Source organism: Hetaerina americana, unplaced genomic scaffold (assembly GCF_022747635.1).
Source record: "Hetaerina americana unplaced genomic scaffold, ioHetAmer1.1.p SCAF_1, whole genome shotgun sequence".
In the NCBI taxonomy this organism is placed as follows: Eukaryota; Metazoa; Arthropoda; class Insecta; order Odonata; family Calopterygidae; genus Hetaerina; species Hetaerina americana.
Genome location: NW_027286069.1, coordinates 42,129,456 through 42,151,623, shown reverse-complemented (window position 1 = coordinate 42,151,623; position 22,168 = coordinate 42,129,456). Strand labels below are relative to the sequence as shown.

Here is a 22,168-nt window from a genome sequence, read left to right as displayed (position 1 = left end):
CCCCGAACGCTCATCGTCGTGTGTGTTCCCCCTCCCCATGTTGAAGTTGCGACACCACCGCCGAACAGACGACTCGTCCATTACATTGTCTCCATACACCTCCTTTAATTGGCGATGAATATCACATGGGCGAACGTTTCTTGCATTGAGGAATTTAATCACTGCCCTCACTTCACAACTGGCGGCGTTCTCAATTTTTTTAAACATTGTAAACAATCACAGAAACAACACAGGCAATGCTAGCGTCACGCAACTTGGCTCAGAGAAGGCAGACAAGCCACTGAAGCTATCTGACCTCGTCCAGCGGCTACTCGCGTCGTCAGCACTTCATGCGGCACGAACGGGTACTACTTTCCGGATGACCCTCGTAGTTCACCATAAGTTCTTGCCATAAGGTCAAATGATTGATATTACTTTCTGGCCTGGTGACTTTTTTTCTGTTCCCAAAAATAAAAGAGAGCCTTAAAGGGCCATCGTTTTACAAGCATAGATGAGATTAAAATCACTTTGCTGAGAAAGCTAAAAGCTATACCAAAGATTGAGTTCCAGAAGATTTTCAAAGATTAGAAAAAATGCTAACATAAGTGTACCCGTATAATATGTAATTGGGACTACTTCAAAGGGGAGAGCATGGATGTGGACAAATAAACAAAACTTTCCAAAAAACTCAAATTCCCATATTTAATGAACACACCTCATATACTCGATATGCCTGAATAACTGAGCAATGGCATGACACTTATATCAATATCAATTTTGAAGGAAGTTTTTCTAATTATACAAGGAGAGTTTTAATACTATATTTCATCTTAAAACTAAAAAATCAAGTTTTCAGTGTCTAATGATCAAATTGCAATGTATTAGCTAATATATGTTTTGCAAAAGTTGATAAAATTATAACTGCAGGACAATAGCAAGGCACTAAATTTTATGGTAATGAATTACAGCCAGAGCAAGTTAAAGCATGATAAGAAAGAAATTTCCATAATAAATTTTAAGATGTGCTCTGTAAATCTCTTCCACCATTTAAAATAATGCATGGCCATATATGACTCAGATTTTCAAAATTCCTAATTTTAAGAATACATAAATATGAGGTCATGATCATTGTTAATCTACCCATTTAAGGTGGGTTTTGGATAGTTCCTGACAAACCTACTTTGTCTACATGTACTACATTTCATCTGAATTTCCTTTAGTTTCCCCAACATTATTTATTTCCTTCTTCAGCTCTTCATTTTTCCAATTTGATGCTTCATAACTACTTTTACGCCACTTATTAAGCCTATCTTTTACTTTCCTCTTCCTAGTATTCTCTCTTTTAAATCTCATTACCTCCCTATACTTCTTCCACCTACTTTTTCTATTTTCCCCAAAAGCCACCTCCGGACTTTCTCCCCACCACATTCAAAATACTTTATTAGTCTAAACTCTGTCCAACTTCTCAACTCTTCTGCATACCCATTTCTCAAAGCCCTCCAACCTATTATAATCCTCTTATCTCAAAGATCATATTTTCAGGCTCATAACAAGAGGTATGCCATAGATTTGAGCATTTTTCACTTTTTTTCTTTCTCTTTATTTAGTGTGCCTTTCATCAATTTCCTTCTTTGGAATTATTTTTGCTTGGTGATATTCTCCTCCTAAAGTCATTAACAACACAGCCATTATCCTCCCAACTACTACCAAAATACATGAACTGTTAAACCTAATCCATTTTATTCCCTGCTAATTACTAGTGCCTAATGTTTAAATTAGCCTTCCTACTGGAGAATCTTGTTACTTCAGTTTTCTTGTGTATTTAATCTGTATACCATCCTTATTATATATCTCCTGTAGATCATAAGGAATATTCTTCTTAAAATGTCTTCTCCTTGGCACTCGAAACCTCATAACCTGAGCCTCAGCTAAAAATGTAGCCCTTTGGTAAAAATTGGAATGTTTGATGCGTTCAAACAATGTTCTTTTGCCATTGCCATAAGAATTCTCTTAATAGCCAGTATAATGTTCTTTAAATGTTGCAATATGTTACTAACAATTGTAACCATAAGAATGAACTGTTTATTTTATAAACTTGATTTTCTTCAAATCTTTTTCTTAATAGGTTTAATGAATGGCCCGAAGTATATATCCTCAGGAGTTTTTAAAAATAAAAACAATATGAAAATTTACACTGTACTTCATAGTTCTCTTTCTATGCACTCAGTAGATATTTTGGACTGTTTCTATGTTCTTGGAGTGTGGATGAATGGTTTTGAACAGTTTGAAAGGCATATATCCTCATATTTTCATGGTGTGAGCATACTCTTGTTGGAGAAACTTCAAAAATTACATAACTTTAGCCAAGACACTCTTGTGTGCATATAATTGTGAGAAATTTCAGGGGAAATTTCATTCACCAGGTCTGGCCAGATGATTTTTTCCCCTAACCCTTATGTGTATGCACATCAGTGGTGGATTTCATTGAAGTTACTCTCACAATGTTTCTCTCAGTTTCTTTGAATTTTTACAGTGCTACACCATATATGTTAAATGCTGATTACATCCTTGTGAGTCACAATGATGTACAAATTACTGTAATTACTTCTTGACTTTGTGAGTAGAATAATCTGAAATCTGGTTTACTTAAAGCACAAAATTTCAAATTGGAAAAGTGTCACCTAGGTAACTGATACAGGCTGTCCCAGTTTTGACAAATTATTTGGTAAAACTGAATTAGCATTGCCTTTTTGTGGCAAATAACCTTTCAGGGTTGATTTTGGGACATTTCAAATAATAGTATAGGCACATAAAATGGACATATATTGTACCTCCAATGACAAATTCAATTTTCAGAAGGGCTTTTTTTTAGACTTGTTTTTATATTTAGGTACTCGCTTCTTAATGAGATATGAATATCTTAATTTCAATATAATTAACACATACATGCTCAGAAACAAAGCAGCATCATTAGAGAATAATCAATGACAGTATGATTCCTTCAAATGTTATATTATTTTACAGTTCAATTACTTCAAAATTCGTTCTTAATGGTATCTATTACACCAACTGAAGAAAATATCTGTACATTTCAGTAACAAATCACAGTTTTACCGAGAAATCTAATAGTGAAACTAAGGCACCACAAATATCAGCCACTACCAGGCATGTATTAGAAGGAAAAGTAGGTACTGGTTACAATGGGTGGTTTAAGGGTTTAGGAAGTTAAAAAAAATTGTTGTCTTAGGCATAACTTTGTGGAATTTGCATAACATATTGAAATGTAATGAAATAATTGACTTTGTAATTCCACACACTTTATGATGATGACGTTCAACGTCGAAACCTGGGTCGCGTTTTTAAATAAAGTGTGTGGAATTACAAAGTCAATTATTTCATTACATTTCAATATGTTTAGGAAGTTAGTTTGATTACAGCTCTAAAATTATGCACCACTCTTGTGGAGCTAAACCTTCCCAATATAAGTAAAATTGAGGCCCAAAATGCAAAATACTATTGATAATGAGATTTCCAAACTGGTAAACATGACCGGAACACATGATTTGTTTACATAATTAAATAGTTAAGGATCTTATAATATTTACTAAAAGTATTACCGGTCAATTGCTTGTAAAATTCAACGTTGATCACAACACATGAAATAGAAAAGCTAAACACAGTAAAAACTTTTATTTTATTTATTATATCATGTTTCTAGGGGATTTTACGTGATTGTTTTAAAAACTTTTTCGACGTTCAAAGCTTACCATTTATCTTGGGTGAAAGCGATAACGTTTAGCGCCCGTTTTCATGAGCATTACCTTTGTAAAATTCATTCGCAATGCAGATCGTTAAAAGCATAACAAACATGCAGTGGTAGTCTATACGTCCGTGGTATATTAACGTATTCAATGCAATTACCTATTATCCACATTTTTTCTTGAATCTGAAATTTCCAGACTTTATAGGCATGCCAAAACTACAATGAATTCGCAGTTAGTGATAAGATCAGGCACTAACACAGAATAATATTTTCGAACTGACTTACTTTGGGAAGAGGTACTGCTGATCTACAGTGAAAGCAGCCAATATTGACTGTCAATGGCGATATTCCCAAAGCCAAAGGCGTAGGAGGCGTAAATAAAGGGTGGGTGCCTACAAGAGTAAGATTTACCCTATTCTCATATAAATCCGAAAGGCTCGGGGGGGAACTTCCAACATAACTTTCGAAATTTTCTAAATTGGACTGTATAATTCCAGTAGCAGGTTTCACGAAACTGCCATGTATTTCCCTTACGAATAGCCACCAGTTGACAAAACTCATAAAACGAGAATATGTTCCCGATTCGATGTCACTCGTTGGGATTATTGACGATGTTAAATGATAATACACCCAAGAATCTGATAGGTAGTTGGAGGTCCATACAAAAGTGGTAATTTTGTTTGCGTTATTTGATTTTGCCAATCTGGAGTTCAAATAAGCAATAACGGGTAATACACAAGCATCATGGAGAAAAGACGGGACAATCGCAGTAGAAGGAGGATTCTTCAGAAGATGTTCCATAATTGCCTTTTCTTGAACGACATGTTCACAGCTTTTGAGAAGCTTGTCCACTTCAATTCGGGGAACTGGATCTGTATACACTTCCTCTGATACACCCGAATTCTCAAATTCACTATGATATGTTAAAACAGCTACTTTATCATCAAGCGTAATTAAATCCTGTGCAGTTAGTGGGATTAACACAGAGCAATTTAAACCCCTAGCAGTTAGGAAATTCGCGGCATTGGAGACAAACTCGATATCACTTTCATCGAAAGCCGATAATAAAACATACGAACTAGCCACTGCAAATCGAATTATGCATATAATGCACACGTATTTCATCATGATAATATCTCCAAATTAATACCACAAAAATTGAAGGAAAGGGAATATAAAACGAGTTTACAACTTGATTCACGACTTATTGGCGTTTCTGAATACAAACGGAATAACAAAATTTGTCCACTTAATTACTAGTTATGAGGCAGATCCGAAGAACTCTCATCCGGGACTCTGAGGCCACGTTAACTATGAGATGTTAGTAAATAATAAAAAAATCCATTGATTTCATCCATGAAGAAAATAACAAATTTTGAATAATATTTTAGTGCCACCTATGGAGAGTTCATCCACCCTCTCCTGGCCGAGAGGCGGAAAATTTGGTTTACTCTTCTTCTTTTATGTTTGGAAACTTCTGGCAACTTGCTAATGCATCAGGTTTCTCCCAATTATGTTAAAAACTGACGCATTCGATTGGGTTTACGCTACTTACTCTACAATTGTTTGATGTATAACCACGAGTTAAGGCTCATATTAAAGCTAAACTCTAAAGAAGGTAAAAGAAGCAAATATAAATGATTTTAAATATTTGGAATTTTTCATTAAACAAACATTTACTTTTTTGTTCGTGTATCTCAAATAGTACTCCGCCTCCAAATATCCAGATAAATTGTTTAGAATTACTGTATGTACCACATTATGCCAACGAAAATTCTATTTTCCCATCATGTGCTCCTCCAAGGTACACATGTAGTGATCCATGAATTATATAGGTCAATAAATGTTTTTTATCGCTTAAACATTGTTACATCTATCCAGCCATGCAATATTTTGAGAAAAATAGGCTACCTAGAACAATGAGGCCTTAGTCCCATTTGAAGTACTCTCCTTGGGGGTTATCATATACACTTGAGGGTTATCCACATACTTAACCCAGCATCTCTCTCAATTTTCAAAACAATCAGCCAAGTCGTTTTTTTGGAATGATCATCAGCTGCCTCATAGCATTCTCCTTTATCTTGTCAATTGGCTGTTTGGAAGACAGGCTTTTGTTTCAGGGTCATAGCCATATACCTATATGATTTATCACCAGCTATGAACTTTTTTTAGAAAACTTGGACTAGTTTGCGACTTGGAGCAGGTCCCTTACAACTGCTGCATGAAATTCTTTATATTGATGAGATAAAAGAAAATACGACGAGGCAACTGATGACCATTCAGAGAAAGGACTTTGCCAATTGTTTTGATAAGGAGTATAGCTGCTGGGGTAAATGTGTAAGATCCCAAGGGGAGAAATCACCCACCTGACCTTGTGGTGATTGGCAGCGGCTGAGCAAAGAGACCATTAGTCCCACAAAGGTTCTATACTTGGAAACCACACAGCAGCAGCTTCGTAACCATGCACAAATCAAAAAGGAAATTAAAGGAATCTCACACCTAGTAGGAGTGCTACATTAAAACCAACACCATTGCATTGGAATGTCCATAGTAATCACTTGCATATGGCAATATTGCAATTTAAAATATATTGCAGTTAACCCATTAGATACTCGCATTGGGCAATGGGCAATACTTCTTTGCTCTGGCAATATATGGGCAAGTCAATTAGAGGATTTCATAGAAATATAGTGAAACAATTAGGTTTGTTATACAAATCTACCATGACCACATGTATGAAATGAAAAATCGAGTTACAGGATAAACTGTCAGATATTCACCAGGTGAAAATGCTTAGTCTTTTTGTCATTGCAAGAAAAGGACATCTATATTTCTATAAATATATCTAATAGTCATCCAATCATCATCAAGGACATCCATTAGCTCCATACATATACCTGTATTTAATTCTTTGTTTCCTGATCACACGCTGAGTTATAATCATGCCCAAGGTTCTTTTTTGGGGCGATACTAACTTCAGAACTTACATCATAGACATTCTCCACTTCAGGAGACCAGACTGCATATAAATTTGTGGATTATTTATCAAATAATATCTATCAATGAAAATACTTTATTACTTGAAGAATATGATCAGGTATCTTAGAATTTATCTTCTATTAAATATTTTAAAAGAGAGGGAATAAAGTATGACTAATCATTTACATTTATCATTTTCATGTAGTTTAGTATTATTTTATGTCATTATTTTACAGTGGTAAGATATAAGGTAAGTTATGCAAAAACAAAAAATCTATACATACATTTTGAGAAGTGGTTATAATAAAATTACCACTCGTCGTATACCCTGACAAAAAATAGTCATATAAGTCATAAAAATAACTTTTGATTTAAAAACATTTGAACCTAAATTTAAACATTTGACATGAGTTGGCATCTTTCATACCAGTTGGTAAATTATTATAAATTTTAATGCCAGTAGAAAGGGGTCCTTTTTGAAACGAAGAAGCAGAATGCTGTATTACATGAACCTTCTTACATGTTACAGGCAAGATTTATCATATGAGCTCTATATGATTCTCTTTTTGGAATTTGGCCATATATCTCATAACTCTCTTTTGCATTATGAATAATTTGTCAACATCCATAGAAGAACCCCAAAAGATAATTCCATAGCACACACACAGCATAGGAAACTACCAAAGTAGGCTGATTTAAAAACTGCTTTATCCACAACCTTTGCTAGGTTTCTTAGGATATAAGAAATTGTGAAAAGTTTACTGCATAAATGCCTCATACGTTTACTCCAGATTAAGTTTTCATCAATTATTAAACCTAAAAATGTTTAACTGCAAACTTTTGTCAGAAGATTATCTTTGGTGTAAATATCCATTTCAGGGGTCTTTTTTTCTTAAATAGTACATAGGTTGTTTTTTCAAAATTTATTGTAAGCTCATTTTTTGTGAACCATTCTCCTGACAGTGCCAGGATATTATTATACCCCAGCAATGAGTTGGTCTAGTTACTCAGTATTAAATTTGTGTTGTCTGCATAAAGAATTATTTCATCACACAGGTTGTTAAATCACATATATAAATAGAGAACAGGATGGGACCTATTATATTCCCTTGTGGCATCCCAAAGTTTACTGTTTCTCTAGTGGATATGTAACTGCTATAACCTCCACTAACTGCTTTTTGTTTTCGAGGCAGGATTTAAACCATCTGTTTGCTTTTCCCCTTACACCACAATGTTCTGATTTTTCCAGCAACAAAGGGTGGTCTACATAATCAAAGGCTTGAGAGAGATCATTAAAGGTTCCTACAGTGAATTTATTATCCAAGCCCGTCACAATTTTACTGATGAAACAAGCTGAAGCAGATCTTAGAAACCATTTTGTGCTGATTTAAAACTTTTTCAAACAAGAGATGCCTTTCTTTCATTAAATTTTCAATAATTTTTGAGATATTAGACAGCAGCAATATTGGCCAATAGTTCCCATCATGCTCCCTGTCTCATTCTTTAAACCAAGGCTTAATTTTAGACGATTTAATCAGAAATAAGAACTTCACCTTTGTGAAAGACTAATATGAACTAAGAGTTTGCAAATCACACTCCTACATTTTTTTTAATAACCATGACTGGAATATCATCAATTTCAGTAGATTGCTTACTTTTTAGATCAAGTGCAACACTCAGTAATTCCTTCTCTGTGACTGGGAAAATAGACGATGTGGGATAGAAGATGTAGATACATGATCTTTACATTGAAAATTAGCATGATTCACGAAGTGGTGGGCCTGTTTTAAGTTATAGGGTACGTTTATGAAGTATTTATATAGTTAGCTTAACATTCTGAATTGGAAATTCGGTCAACATTTTAATTTTTTTAGCATTAAGTTTTCTATACTTTCCGCACTGTTTCTTTTAGTTTCTCAGTTTACAATATCCCACACAACTCATTTTACATTCAGCATTTGCAATTAAATAACTATAACTAGCTTTTTTGGAATTTTTCAGAAGGACAGCAAACTCTTTCTTGGCCTTGTTTTAGCCAACATCAATAATTTTTATACTATGTAGCAAGAAGAAAAAACCTTTCAAAACTTGCACTTGTAAAAATGTTTTTTATTAATAATTTACATTGCTTGATGATGTTGCTTTTATTAATTCAAATCTATACCTTCTTCATTATTTAGTTCATTACAAGCTGTATATTCTGATGAATGTCAACCTCAACATTAAAAAATTCATATTGATTAGCATTCGTTTTTGTCACTTTTAGAGTCATGACTGTCTTACCTCACTCACCTTTTTTCAATTAGCATAATGTCTATTATGCCCAACCTGGCATATTTTATCTGGGATAGGCCTATCCTGGCACTATGATTCTTGACACATTTCTTCATTTCTTCTTCACTCTTGACCCTTTATACCTACCATTCATTTATCACTTATCTCCAAAAATAAATACTGCTAGAACCTGCAATTGACTAATCTGATATTATGGCACGATTTGACTGATAAATGGTTATGCAGGATATAAAAATTTCAAGTTCATTACTTAAATTACTGGTTACATAATGCCAAAAATAGAATACTGCATAAACATATTGTGTTTAGCACCAATCTCTCCAATTTTCATCTAAAATTGAAACCTTGGTAGGGAAAACTCCCCTCTCTATGACTTCGATGTAGGCACGATCATAATTATGGATATCAGAGTAGTTTTTTTTAGCTTGATTCAGAGTGGCAAAGTAGCGGTCACCATTCCACAAGCGGAGACACTGGAGAGGTGACATGGGGGAGGGGGCTTGCTGTGGTGATGCCGGGTCCATAAGGGAGGAAGGGGAGGGCAAGTATCCCCCGAAGGTATGGTTTTCTCCCAAAGAGGGGAGGGTGAGTGGATTTTCTGAAAGGGGTGACCCTTTATCTACCTTCTTCAAATAAAGAATGCTCTTCTTCTCCAAAACAAAAAAGATGTAATTAAGAGTCTGGTAGGAGAGAGAAGTTGGTAATTTGGTGAAAGGAACACTTCCAAGCCACCAGCCTGCCCCAAAAAGGAAGAGACAGGCAAAGGGGCCAAGGGACCACCGTTGACATCCTTAGGTTGGCAATAAGAAAACAAAAATAGGCCTTCTCAGGACCACTGCATTCTCTAAAGATAAATGCAACCGCTAAGATAAAGAATAGTGGAAAAATAAAAATAAAAAAGTTAAATATAATTTAAGTAGGGTCATCGCCAGGATCTGACCACACAGAGTTGAATGAATAAGGAGTTTTAAAGAGTGTTCAGGAGTGGGGACAGAGAGATTACTTCCCCTGCTTTTCCCTGTTTATTTCAACTTTAGGGAAAAATAAAATATATTCCCCAATTGTTCTAATACTTATGTACCTAATCAGCAAAGACCTACTAGTTAGGTTTTATCACACTCTAACAGATGACAAAGCCACCAATGAAACACCCGGAGATATGTATGCCAAAACCTAAAAGGAGGATCAAATGCAATTTAACTTTTTTCTACATGGAGATTTGACACCTGCAATAAAGGTTTTATGGATTCATTGAAATTCAACAAATCTTGAAAGTTTAAATTTAAACCGTGCAGAATAGGAGAATGATAACTATTAGGAAGAAGAAAATCTTACAGGATGAATTAGATCAAGAGGCATCACATGGATTTGAACTAAAGGTCCTCCAGTTGGCAGACAAACATTAATACATTAGACTCCTATTATATTAAGGAAAATTATAAAATAAAAGCTAATCACATGCTCGAATATCAATTAATTTTTAAAAGCATAAGAAAGAACAGTCTGATGAAGTCATCAGTGTAAATAACAAATATTACTGGACCTCATTTTCCTTTTAAAAGATCAGCATTGATAATGCACTTCAAATGCTCCACATATTTGATGTAGATTAAAACCAATGCATTGTCTGATGTTATGGGTGCTTAATGGTAGGACTCTGGTGTAGTTATTATCAGTATATGAAATGAAATACTCATATAATAGCCGGTCACAAAGCCATTTGATCAATTGGACTAAAATAGCTGTGTGTAATATGTATTCCACACAAATCGATCAAAATATTTAAACAAATTAAAATGACAAACAAAAGCATACTTAACTTCAGGAGGCAGTCAGTTGAACTTTCAGGCTAACACAGCATCAGAAATTTAGCTGCAAACATAATATCAGACAAAGATTTTATCTCACATGTCAAAAAGCAGAAGTAAAGGCATGCCAACAGATTGAACAACCACTGATTGATGCTAACTATTTTATCCTATGATATTTGGTGTAAATTTCCACCAAGTACCATCCCCAATATTTATCTAATACAAAATTGTCCAAGTATGTCACTACTAAGTTCATTCATAATAAAATGGTGAGTAGTCTTCTCACTTCACTGTATGATTCACTTCCTTACATGGGATCATTCATTTTCCTTCAATGGGTGATCTGAATAATTCTCTATAGTCAGGGAACGAAAACACTGAGCGTTGACAGTGTATTTGTCTTCTCTTTCAGAATATGATAGTATTTTGATTCGTGACACAACCAAAAATCCTGGGTTTAGCTTGCTGGTACCTCTCACCAGGTCAACTTCATCTTCAACTTTCAACTGCAAGTTTTTGGAATAAATACATATTAAATTCCCATATCTATTCATTAGAATTTCATAAATTAAAACATAGACAAGAATGAGTGATAATAGAAATACATGTACCAATATAATTAACAGGAAGAGTAGATTTGGACAATGCTAATGAAAGTTCCTAAATGGCTGTTATCTTAACTTTGCACTGCAAAAATATTATTAATAATAATAATGATTTATTGCTCAAAAGGTTAAAAGACACAGAACTCATCAGTTTTGGGCTATTTATACATGCACAAACACAAAACATGGGAAATTGGAAAATAAACAGATACAAGGAAATAATAAACAATATTAGAGATACTCATTACTGTAGGTTTGACAAGACAAATAGGAAGAGGTAAAAATAAGCATTCTGAAAGTCATGAAAATGGTAGATAGCAGATGTATGTGAAAAATGATAGAGGGTAATTTAATTGTTTTTTATGCATGAAGTTTTTTACACGGTGCAAAGAAGTGCCAAATAGAAGAATACACTGATAGAAGTCCCAATGCTCAGAAATACCTTAGAAGACTACGCCATTGCGCAATAATCTTTCTAAAACAGGTAGACATTAAAAACAAAAATAAAATAAAAATTGCATAAAATGTTGAATTCCAAACTCCTCAGGTTAAAAGCAAGTTTTACCTGCTGAACTACTGTCATCCATATGTCAATTACTTATCAGAAGGAATATCCAATTAGCTCCAATCCATTAATCAAATGTAGTTTTTCCAAGTTCCGCACAAATTACCCTAAAACCTGTCACGAACATGGTGGAACTGAGGAGGCAAGGAGTGGCAAGGGGGAAACAAATCACAATGAAGGTCATTGCATAATTTTACTATATGGCAGCCGAAATGCTAAATTTGATGTTCTATAATTATTTTTTTTAACGGTATCTTTGAGCTAATGACGAGTTGAAAAAATCCACAGCTATTAAGGCATAATATTCATAAAGGCATAGCATTAAGATCTGTTAATATAATGGCATCTTAAACTATTTATGATGTATGAAGATCTATGGGAAATGTTTCAATTTTCAGATCTAATCAAACAGTTCTAAGATTCCACATACGCATTCAGGACATTGAAAAACAATACTAATGATACATATAAACAAAATCAGCAAGTCTGACTAGTATAAGAAAGTAAAAAAAACAGCGAATAGTCACTAGACAGACTAAATGTGTATGCATACATTATTTTTTGTCAGTACATATTTAATTATATCATTGTATCACTACTTGACATTTGAATCTTATGGATCCATAAAAACCATTAATACTGTGAAAGACTTATGATAAATTTATGTCTCCAAGTCATTTGAAATGAATTTTCAATACAATTTGAAAAAATTTAATACTAATGGAATATTTAAAAAAATAAACCTTCAAGTATTTACCTGGGCACTTTTTTTCATAGGGATCGCACCATTAATTCGAACTTTAGACTGGAAAAAAGCAGTTTCCACTTTACTGTAAATAAAGAAATCCTTCCATCAGTTGAAATAAAATCACTCAAAAATATTTCCAATTAATACTCTTGTTTCAATAACTAACAAAATGTGCCGACAAATTACAAGATCTATGCAGTCATTTCACTGACATCTAATAATCCTCTGCACAGATTATCTGTTGGTCTGATCTGAAAAAGTCATTCATTCCCATCTACTACTCCTACCTCAACGCTAGCACCTAATGTTATTTAATTCACTAAAAACCATAACCTCTTCTGGAAAAGCCCTATACTTCCTTAGAAAATGCAAGCCATTCCACCACATTAAGGTTGTAGTTCATGAAGAGAGACATAACTGCATAGCAGCCTACAAATCTGTCTAGGTGTATATACAGCTGGGTAGTTACTGTGTTAAAAAGTTTCTCCAGGTACTGCATGAATGAAAATTCTGCACATTAACCATCCCTTGACATAATTTTCTTCAGGATTTTTACCATTGTTATTTTAGAGTTGACATTTCTCAGATTCAGAGGAATATGAAGCTTCTGGGGGGTTGCATTCAGAAGAAGTCTACAAAAAAGGGGCAAAGGGTAATTAGTGATATTTTCCTTGACTATACCACCCATATCTTTACCTAAGGCACCAAAAGAGGTGAGCCAATCAGGGGTGCAGAAACTGAGGGGGACACGGGAATCATTGATTCCCCATGGGAGTTGCCAGGAGTGGACAAGAGTGGGGGAAAGCAAAATTTCGGAATGGCTCACCCAAAAATGAAGCAGATAACTGAGAAAAACAATAATGTAGATTTCAGTTTCAAATGCATTACTAGGCATTTCTTTTTTAAAAAAGACTATGAATAGCCTTAACGACATATCCTATATAATTCAAGTAATGAATTCACTTTGGGGGAGTAGGGGTGGGGTTTAGGAAAGTTTATTTCACTTTAAAAAAATAGGAATATTTAACTTAACTTTTCTTTCACCTACTGACACTTCTCTTGGTCTGTGCCCTTTGAGAGGGTGATAAACTTTCAGATATTCTCACATTTGCTTGTCACACTGCTGAATTTGATACAGAATCCAATTCCAAATGGGGACCAAAACCTTGAACTCTGATGTCACATGTGGCTACATTACCCACTAAATTAAGTCAGTTTTTCATAAGTAAATAACAAAACTCTTCCCTCAAAAATCACAATAGACCAGATATTTTCTACTATGGTCTTACCCCATTCAATGGGTGCTCAATTGCTTGAGAAATGCTTGAAATAACTTCCATTTTCCCATCTGTTACCATATCAGGTCAAATTTGCATGGGAATTTACAAATCTCCATGAACAACCTTTTTCTTGAATTTTCTACACAGGAAAGCATGAAATAAGTTGTTTTACAAGGTATTATCCAAAATTTGGATAAAATACTTGTTAAATCTTGCCAAAAGTGATTGAAATTAAGACAAGAAATCTTAGTTTTCTCTAGTTTTTATGACGCCAGAGATTTTAACATAATATCTCGAGTACAGGCTACAATTTTGGTGAAAATTAGAAAAAATTACTTGAATTACACCAATGCAAAAGGGACATTAGTCCATCAACAGCTGCTGGAGAAAGAAAACTTGCAGTGATGAAATGAAGAAGAGAATAGTCAAGAGGGAGGAAGAGATACATTAACTCAAAAGAGTGCCTGTGAAGACAAGAAGAGAATGACAAAAAGGGAAAGAGATTCCACCAGACCTAGAATTACATGAAGACGAGGATCAATGAGCACAAGAAAGAGAGTATGGTAGAGAATTGTGCCATGTGATCAGGGAAAGAAGATGGACTAGCCTCAGGCCAAACTATTAAATGCTCTCAATAGGCATTCTGATTATGAAGTTATGAGACACAACACATTATTTCAATTGGTGATTATTGTCTTGCATTACACTATCAAATGGAAAAACTAATAACTGGTTTTAATCTATGCTGTCATTATGCAAAAGCGAAATTAGAAGTCCAACTTCTGCTGGAATAAATTTTGCAGTGCAACATGGTTTGCTAAAGACACATACCCAGATAAAATCAGGACCTTTAAATAATGTTATAATTATTTATTAGAAATTAACAATTTTAGAGAAAATTAAAAGAATAAGAGAAAACACTACATGGTTAAGTCACTATGCCTATAAGTCACTTATGAAGCAGGTGAATTATAAAAATTAATTTTTGGACTTTTTTACTATCAGATATTTGAAGATCAAAAATTTAAAATTTTCCCAATCTGTTTTCAAAGAATGAATTGTAATTGCATAATAATAAATGAAGTCAAACTATAACCATTAACTCTATCCATCAAAATACCCTCACTTGAATTTTAATCAGTATTACAGTTACCATAATGTTATATTAATGAGCTCTCATTACTTTCTGGCCATTCCAAGTGCTGCCTTGAGAATTAGATCAGCACGAAGTGAGTTCACCCTTAGCTTGAGTATTTTAAAATCCTTGCCCACATCTTCAATGGTCTCCAATTCATCTTCATCTTCAGAATCTGAATTATCCTGCAACAATCAATCTTGGCTTAGAATTTAAAATGATATCAAATGAATGGAAAGCATCAATCATGACATTTTACTATAAGATATTTTTTTCAAGCAAGTATAAAAATTAAAAAAAGCATTCGGACAATTTTCCATAGAGCCTTATTTTATTAGGTTACTCTTTCTTAGTAGCAAAGGCTAGCATATTATAAATAAAACTACTTTGATTAGGAGAACTTGTAATAAAAGGGTATCTCATAAATATGAGGCTTATATGAATGATTCAGAGCACTAACCGGGTTGACATGGAAATACGATAGGATAATGGGACTTTCTCTTTTACCACACCACACTACATATCATTAGTTTTACCGGCAATGCAAACTGAGGCAACACGAAGACAGAATTTCCATCACTGCATACTGAATTTGTTTGCTAGTCATGCACAACAAAGGGACCTGAGTGGATGCTGAATTGTCCCATTCTCATCCAAATAAAAAATGTTGACACAAATTACATCACAAACTGTTCCAGCCACACTATTTTTCATATTCCCAATTAATAATTCCAGTGAATTTTTGGAAGCATTATGGTTTCATAATGGTCTTTCATGATTTTGGCTGGACCTTTGTTTTTCATCTCAGTTACCAGAATTAGTTGAATAAAAGTGTGAAACATAGTATGAACAAATGCCATCTTATTTTTTAGAAATAAAATCAAGGTTTCTGCTAATTATCATTATATGTCATAGCATATAATTATAAATAATCTAATATTCTCCCTCTTTTACTCTAAAATTCTCCCATCACCATATTTTTCCATATGCCCCAGCATCAATATACATGAACTTATAATCAGATCTCACTATATCCAACTGAACCACGGGAAATTTTTTCAGAGAAGTAAAGAAGAAGAAGAAAAGTAATATGGTTCCAATTTTTTGGGCACTTGAATGGCACATATTTTCCAACGATGCTGCCAATTAAAATCTCCCAAAGCACATCATAAGAGAAAGAAATATGAAGTATTTAAGCGTTATTGCCTAAGTTTCAATTCGCCAAAAGTATCTGGCAAATAACCAAGAATTTTCAAATTACCCAGCTTTGCCTTGTCTACATGATTTTAGTATTAATGGACAAATCCCTATCTCCAAATATGGATACAGTACACAGTGAATGTATCAATAGATTCTGAAAAGAGAATTAAACCATATTAGAACTCCAATACAGGTGTGCTGTCAAATGTCTCATCCAGATTACTTCTTTAAATTATCATCTATCTATTTTAGAGAAGAATTTTTAAAAAGAGATATATAAGCCTATCCTCCAAATGAACTAAAACCTTGATGTGGTAGCAGGGCTTATGCGTTGTGATGACCTCTAGAACTGTGCTGGCAGGAGCAATAATGTTTTGCTCCTTATATAGCCATGAAAACCAGATGGGTCGAAGGGTAGGAGGCAGACAAATGGTTGTCCACACAGTGTCTGTTCCTCAGTGAGGCAGCTGCTAAGGTGTCTGACCTAAGGGGAATGACCATATAAGTGATGATACCACATTAAAAACTCTATTAACCAAGACAATGAGAAATCACCCCAATAATTTATCCCAAGACTTAGGGACGGACACTATAGTGAAAATGAATCCTGGCAACTATGGCACTTGGCCCAATCAACTGTGTGTCATGCCCAGCAGAAAGTGAGGCAAGACTTCCTTGGTCATTATCTCACCAAATCCTTGTGAGGCGAAAGCAACCGTAGCATCACAGAAGAGGACTTAATTAGTTAAACTAGGGACTTGGAATTTAAGGACAATGTAGAGGGCACGAAAAATTAGAAAATATAAAGCGCGAGATGGAAAGATCAAATATAGATACTTTAAGGCAGTGCAAGTTGAAATAGAAGGTTTAGTGGGGATTACTGGAGTAATAGTCACAAGGGAGGGGAAGAGAGCCAATAAGGAGTGGAAATAATATTGAATAATTAGGTAGGAAGAAGCATAGTTAACAAGAACAAACAACTGATAATTACTAGTAGAAGTAAAAGCGGAACCAACAAACTTGGTTAATGGTCAGGTCTACAAGCCACCAAGTATTCACTGGGAGGAAGAAGGGTTAGGATATACGATCAGTTAGAGGACATAATCACAGGTGTTCCTGGAGGGAAACTTTTGATAGTCATTCGGGATTGGAATGCGACAATAGGCAATTGCAGAGATTGAACTGAGGTAGGGGACTACCGTTTAGGAATGAGAAATGACTGTGGAGAGATAGCAAGAGATTTCTGTAGGAGGCAGGGGTTAATCGTATCAAACACTTGGTTTAGACACCACAAAAGGCATAAGTATATACAGAAAATGCCCAAGGATTCAGAAAGATATCAGTTAGACTAATTATGGCAATGTACCAATTTAGGAACAGCATGATAATATATGTAATTAAAGAATTATATATAAAAATTAAGTTTGTCTCATTTAATTTTAGTAATAATTAAAACCTTACATTATCTCCCATTTATAAGTTTCAAAATTCAATCAATACCAGCAAATGTCATGGCCTCATCGAGTGGCCTTTTGTAATAACATACAATAGGATGCCACATAAACTACTGTCGCATTAGTATTACCCCGGGTAGCTTTGGATAAAAGTAGGCTACTTCCAGAGCCAGGTTTCTCTCCATTTTTCTCACAGTTCTTAAAAATTCGACCTGAGGCATATAGCTATTACCAGGCATACTGAAATTCAAATGTCACAATTCCTTTGCAAAAAATATGTCAGTAGGATATGATAAAATCCCCATGCCAATTATTAATTGTACTGTCAAATGCATGGCTAAACCCCTCTGACATTTTTAATTTGTCCCTCAATGAAGGGTACTATCCTTTATGTTTAAAAACTGCAATAGTACCTCCAATTCCTATCAAGGTCCTAGCCATGATTCGGAAAATTGCAGGTCAATCTTAGAATTGGGTGTTTTCTCCAAAATATTAGAGAAATTTATGTATAATCATTAAGTGAATTACCTTCAACATTTTCATTAGGTACAGTCATCTCATCATAGTTTTAGAAAATATAGAACTACTGCTTCCACTTCCTTCCATCTAATTAAACTCGTATGCCAATCACAAAACAATCATCAGCAGAACATTGTCACATTCTACTATTTTAGCAAAGCCTTTGATAAAATCACCATTTAATATTATCAAAAAAATTTATAATCATGGGAATCTCAGGCAACACCTATTCATGGCTTATCATATTTTTCAAATCGTCAAAAATTGTTCATTTAACATGTATGTCCCACATGGGAACAAGTACCTTCAGATCAGTGCCACATGGAAATTAGTTGTGTTGTCTCACAGGGATCAATCCTTGGGGCCTCTTATTTATTTTATTTATCAATGACCTGCCTCTTTTTCCCCAAATAGCAATGTAGTTTTACGTGCTTATGATATGTCCACCCTTAATTCTTATGATATTTCATCTACTCTCTTAATAGTCACAAAAACACTATTGGGAGCATATGTCCCTATGATGCCAAGAAAACAAATTGACATTAGATAATAAAACTTCTTTCACGTAATTCAAGTAAGCTGCCCATTATTAAAAATGAACAACAATATACTCCAACATTCTTCAACAGTCAAATTCCTGGAACTTCACTATGTGAGGATCTAGATTGGACTGATCATATCAATCATCTTTCTAACAGATGCTGTACAGGCATTTACTTGTTAAGAAAGTCAGTTCAAATAACCTCCATGAACACCTTAAAAAGGGTTTACTATGCAAATATTCACTCCCATATCTCATTTGGTATAGACTCCTGGGGTAATTCCTGGGCTGCCACTAGAGCATTTGCTTTACAAATAAAATCAATTAAAGCTATTTTTGGGATATCCATTAGATCTCCAGGTAGGCCATTATTTGAACATCTTAAAATGCGTCCTCTCTCATGTATTTATATCTGCTCTGTTTTGTACAAAAATCTTCCGTCCCTAAAAAAATATTTTACTTTCCATTTTACATGACCAGAAGCAGAGAGAATATCCACCTTGATGGTGAAAACATAAGCGGTTCTATATGAGACCCTCACCATTCTGCTTCCAAAATCTACATTAAGTTCCAAAATCAATTAAATATATTATTTTCCCCATTACTTTAGAAACCAAAATGTGTCCCTGTTACTAAGCAAGTTGTATTACAGTGTTGATGAGTTCTTCGATGACGAACTCAAAATGTAACATTCAGCTATCAGTACCTTTAATATAATTTATTATCTCCTTGCATCAACGTTTATTTTCCTATTTCATTATTTTATACTTTAAGACTATGATAATAGTCCAATACTGACGAGTTCTGTCTTTTGACCATTTTGAAAAAATTAAGCAGAATTATTATTACTACCCCGCATTACAATTTTATCCCTATTGACGTAAATGACCTTAGTTGTTGGGCGCTGACATAATAACTTAAATATACATAAATACTTGAGTAAAATGCCAGAATAGGAACTTATATCTTCAGTCCAAAGATACGAAAGCTACTGCCGAAAGTAATTAAGATATGCTCAGTATTTTCACGTAGTTTAAAACACATACCTCTTTTTTGCTGTACTTAAATCGTTTCACTACGTAGTAGACAGATGTAAGTCTCTCACAATTATGTTCATGGTGATGGAACATTTTATGGTGAACTGGATCTAAATTTAAGTATTGCACTTTGTACGGAATAGCATCACCGAACATCTTCACCATAAAGTATCGTGGGCGCATCCGACCAAGTAAGCATTTCAAGGGTGTACCGAAACGTGTTATCAAACACATTAACTTTTCGGGGGCAATACACACTTTGTACACCGTATCTGTAAATACCACCAAATCTGAATTGGCGCATCTGCTCCTTCAAATTGAAAACAAAATTTCTGTAAATTTGGTTATTGCCATTGGCAGACGGTAGAGGCAGAGCAGGCATAATAAATAGTTAATATGTGTACATTTAAATTTGCTACGTTTATGCTACATGCACATGTACATTTGCAAATATACATGTATATTTGTTGTATAACGTTTACTATCAAAAATTACCTTTGTAATCGGCATTGAATTGGTGTTGAATGATTCATTACAATAGTGGCATTTTCCAATTGTACCTCTAGACTGGAGATGTTTTCATGAAATGCTCTTGTTGTCGTTAGTACCGCAAGCCCTATCATTTAAAGCCCATTTCAGAAAGTAAACGCATTGATCATTAACTAACGTTAATTTGCTGATTTTATCGTTTCCAATAAATCAGGCTATGAAAGATCTTTGAATATATTGTATTGTCTTTATTTTTTGAGGTTCATTGCGCCTCTTTTCACGTTGGTCCCTATGAGGTAATGTGAAATCTTGTCATGGATACATCACAAGGATTCTTGCCCAAACGTCGTTCACCCGGAAAAGTAAGAAGACGGGGCCAGGATTCAAATTCTAGCGGTGATGAATATATTTCAGTGGTATCTCGACCCCTACTTGAGAAAAATTTCACCCTCTACCAGTTTCAACAATTTGGCTGTCATATGGGAGTTTTCTACTTCCCTAGTATTATTCACCTCCATTGTATCCTAAATCCATTGTTTTATATTTTATTTCCACATATCCTCTGGGTAAATATGGACATTATCTATCTATAAATTTTTATCGATGATAAGTCCCCTCTAGTTGAATTAAGGCGAATCAGTTGTTATGGAGAATAAGGAAAAGAAGGGTGCCATTCATAACATTTCTCTCAGAACATAAATTTCCATGTTAGGCACCCAAAACCTCACTAATACGATGGAATCAGCAAAAAAGAGACCCTCATCTTTTGCTTAAAACTCAATACAAACAAAAATGGAAAATTTTTGAACTTAGGACAAAACTCTCTGAACAAAAGTAAAACTCAAATTTAAATTACACTTACTAGTAATATCATATTATGGAAAAGTTCAACTTGTTGAATTAATATTAATGTGAAATAATACTAATAATTTGGAAGAGCAATTGGTTTGAAAATGCTCAATGATGGATAATCCATTTTTTGAATTGTCATGAAATACACCGGATATTCACCATTAATTTTAAAAATAATTCCACTACTTAACTTTACAATTATACATGATGAGCTCAATCAGATATTTTTCCCCTCTGGTATTACAAATCCAAATTCCAGCAAATGATTACACTCCTGTGCTTTTAGTTTTGTATCCCATCAATCAGTTGGAAAGAAAGCAGACTACTTTCATAGCAATTCACTCATGGAAGTTATAATATTTCAATGAGGATAATCTTGAATTCCCTCCCCTGGACTACAACCTTGACGTGGTGGAAGGGCTTATGCGTTCTGATGACCCCTAGAGCTGTGCTGGTGGGAGTAATAATAATTGCTCCTGGTAGGGTCACCCATGCCAGATAGGTCGAAGGTTAGGAGCCAGATGAAAGGTAGTCCACGCAGCGTCTGTTCCTCAGTGAGGCGGCTGCAATGGCGTCTGACCCCAGTGGGGCGGCCAGTAAGTGATGGTGTCACATTAAAAACACTATTGAGGGAAATCAACGGGAAACCACCTCAATTATCATTCCCAAGATAAATATGATGGACAATGTACAGATTTTGAGTCCTGGCAACTACGGGGCTCGGCCCAATCGGCCGTGTGTCGTGCCTGGCAGCAGGGGTGGCAAGGCTTCCGCGGTCGTCATCCCACGAAACCCTTGCAAGGGAAAACCAGCAGCAGAAGACGCAGGAGAAGAAGACCACATTAGTTAGAATAGGAACGTGAAATGTTAGGACAATGATGAGGACAGGGAAATTGGAGAATGTTAAGCGAGAGAT

General features: G+C 34.7%; 1 protein-coding gene across 1 annotated transcript; it reads right to left on the bottom strand.

The window, feature by feature from the left end:
- Positions 1-8,809: 8,809 nt before the first annotated feature.
- LOC139691227 (mitochondrial transcription rescue factor 1) lies at positions 8,810-20,566 on the bottom strand. Its single transcript, XM_071588975.1, has 4 exons — positions 20,407-20,566; positions 15,209-15,345; positions 12,755-12,827; positions 8,810-11,333 (listed from the first exon to the last, which is right to left on the bottom strand). Exons 1-4 carry the CDS (start codon positions 20,419-20,421, stop codon positions 11,145-11,147), a joined length of 414 nt encoding a protein of 137 aa, XP_071445076.1. The 5' UTR covers positions 20,422-20,566; the 3' UTR covers positions 8,810-11,144.
- Positions 20,567-22,168: the final 1,602 nt, after the last annotated feature.

Bases quoted from the DNA above. Each gene is read 5' to 3' on its own strand.
- LOC139691227 (XM_071588975.1), bottom strand. The intron at 12,828-15,208 runs GTAATGAGAGCT...CTTTATTTACAG, and splicing joins GCACTTGGAATGGCCAGAAA to TAAAGTGGAAACTGCTTTTT. The intron at 11,334-12,754 runs GTAAATACTTGA...AAAAACTTGCAG, and splicing joins CTATGAAAAAAAGTGCCCAG to TTGAAAGTTGAAGATGAAGT.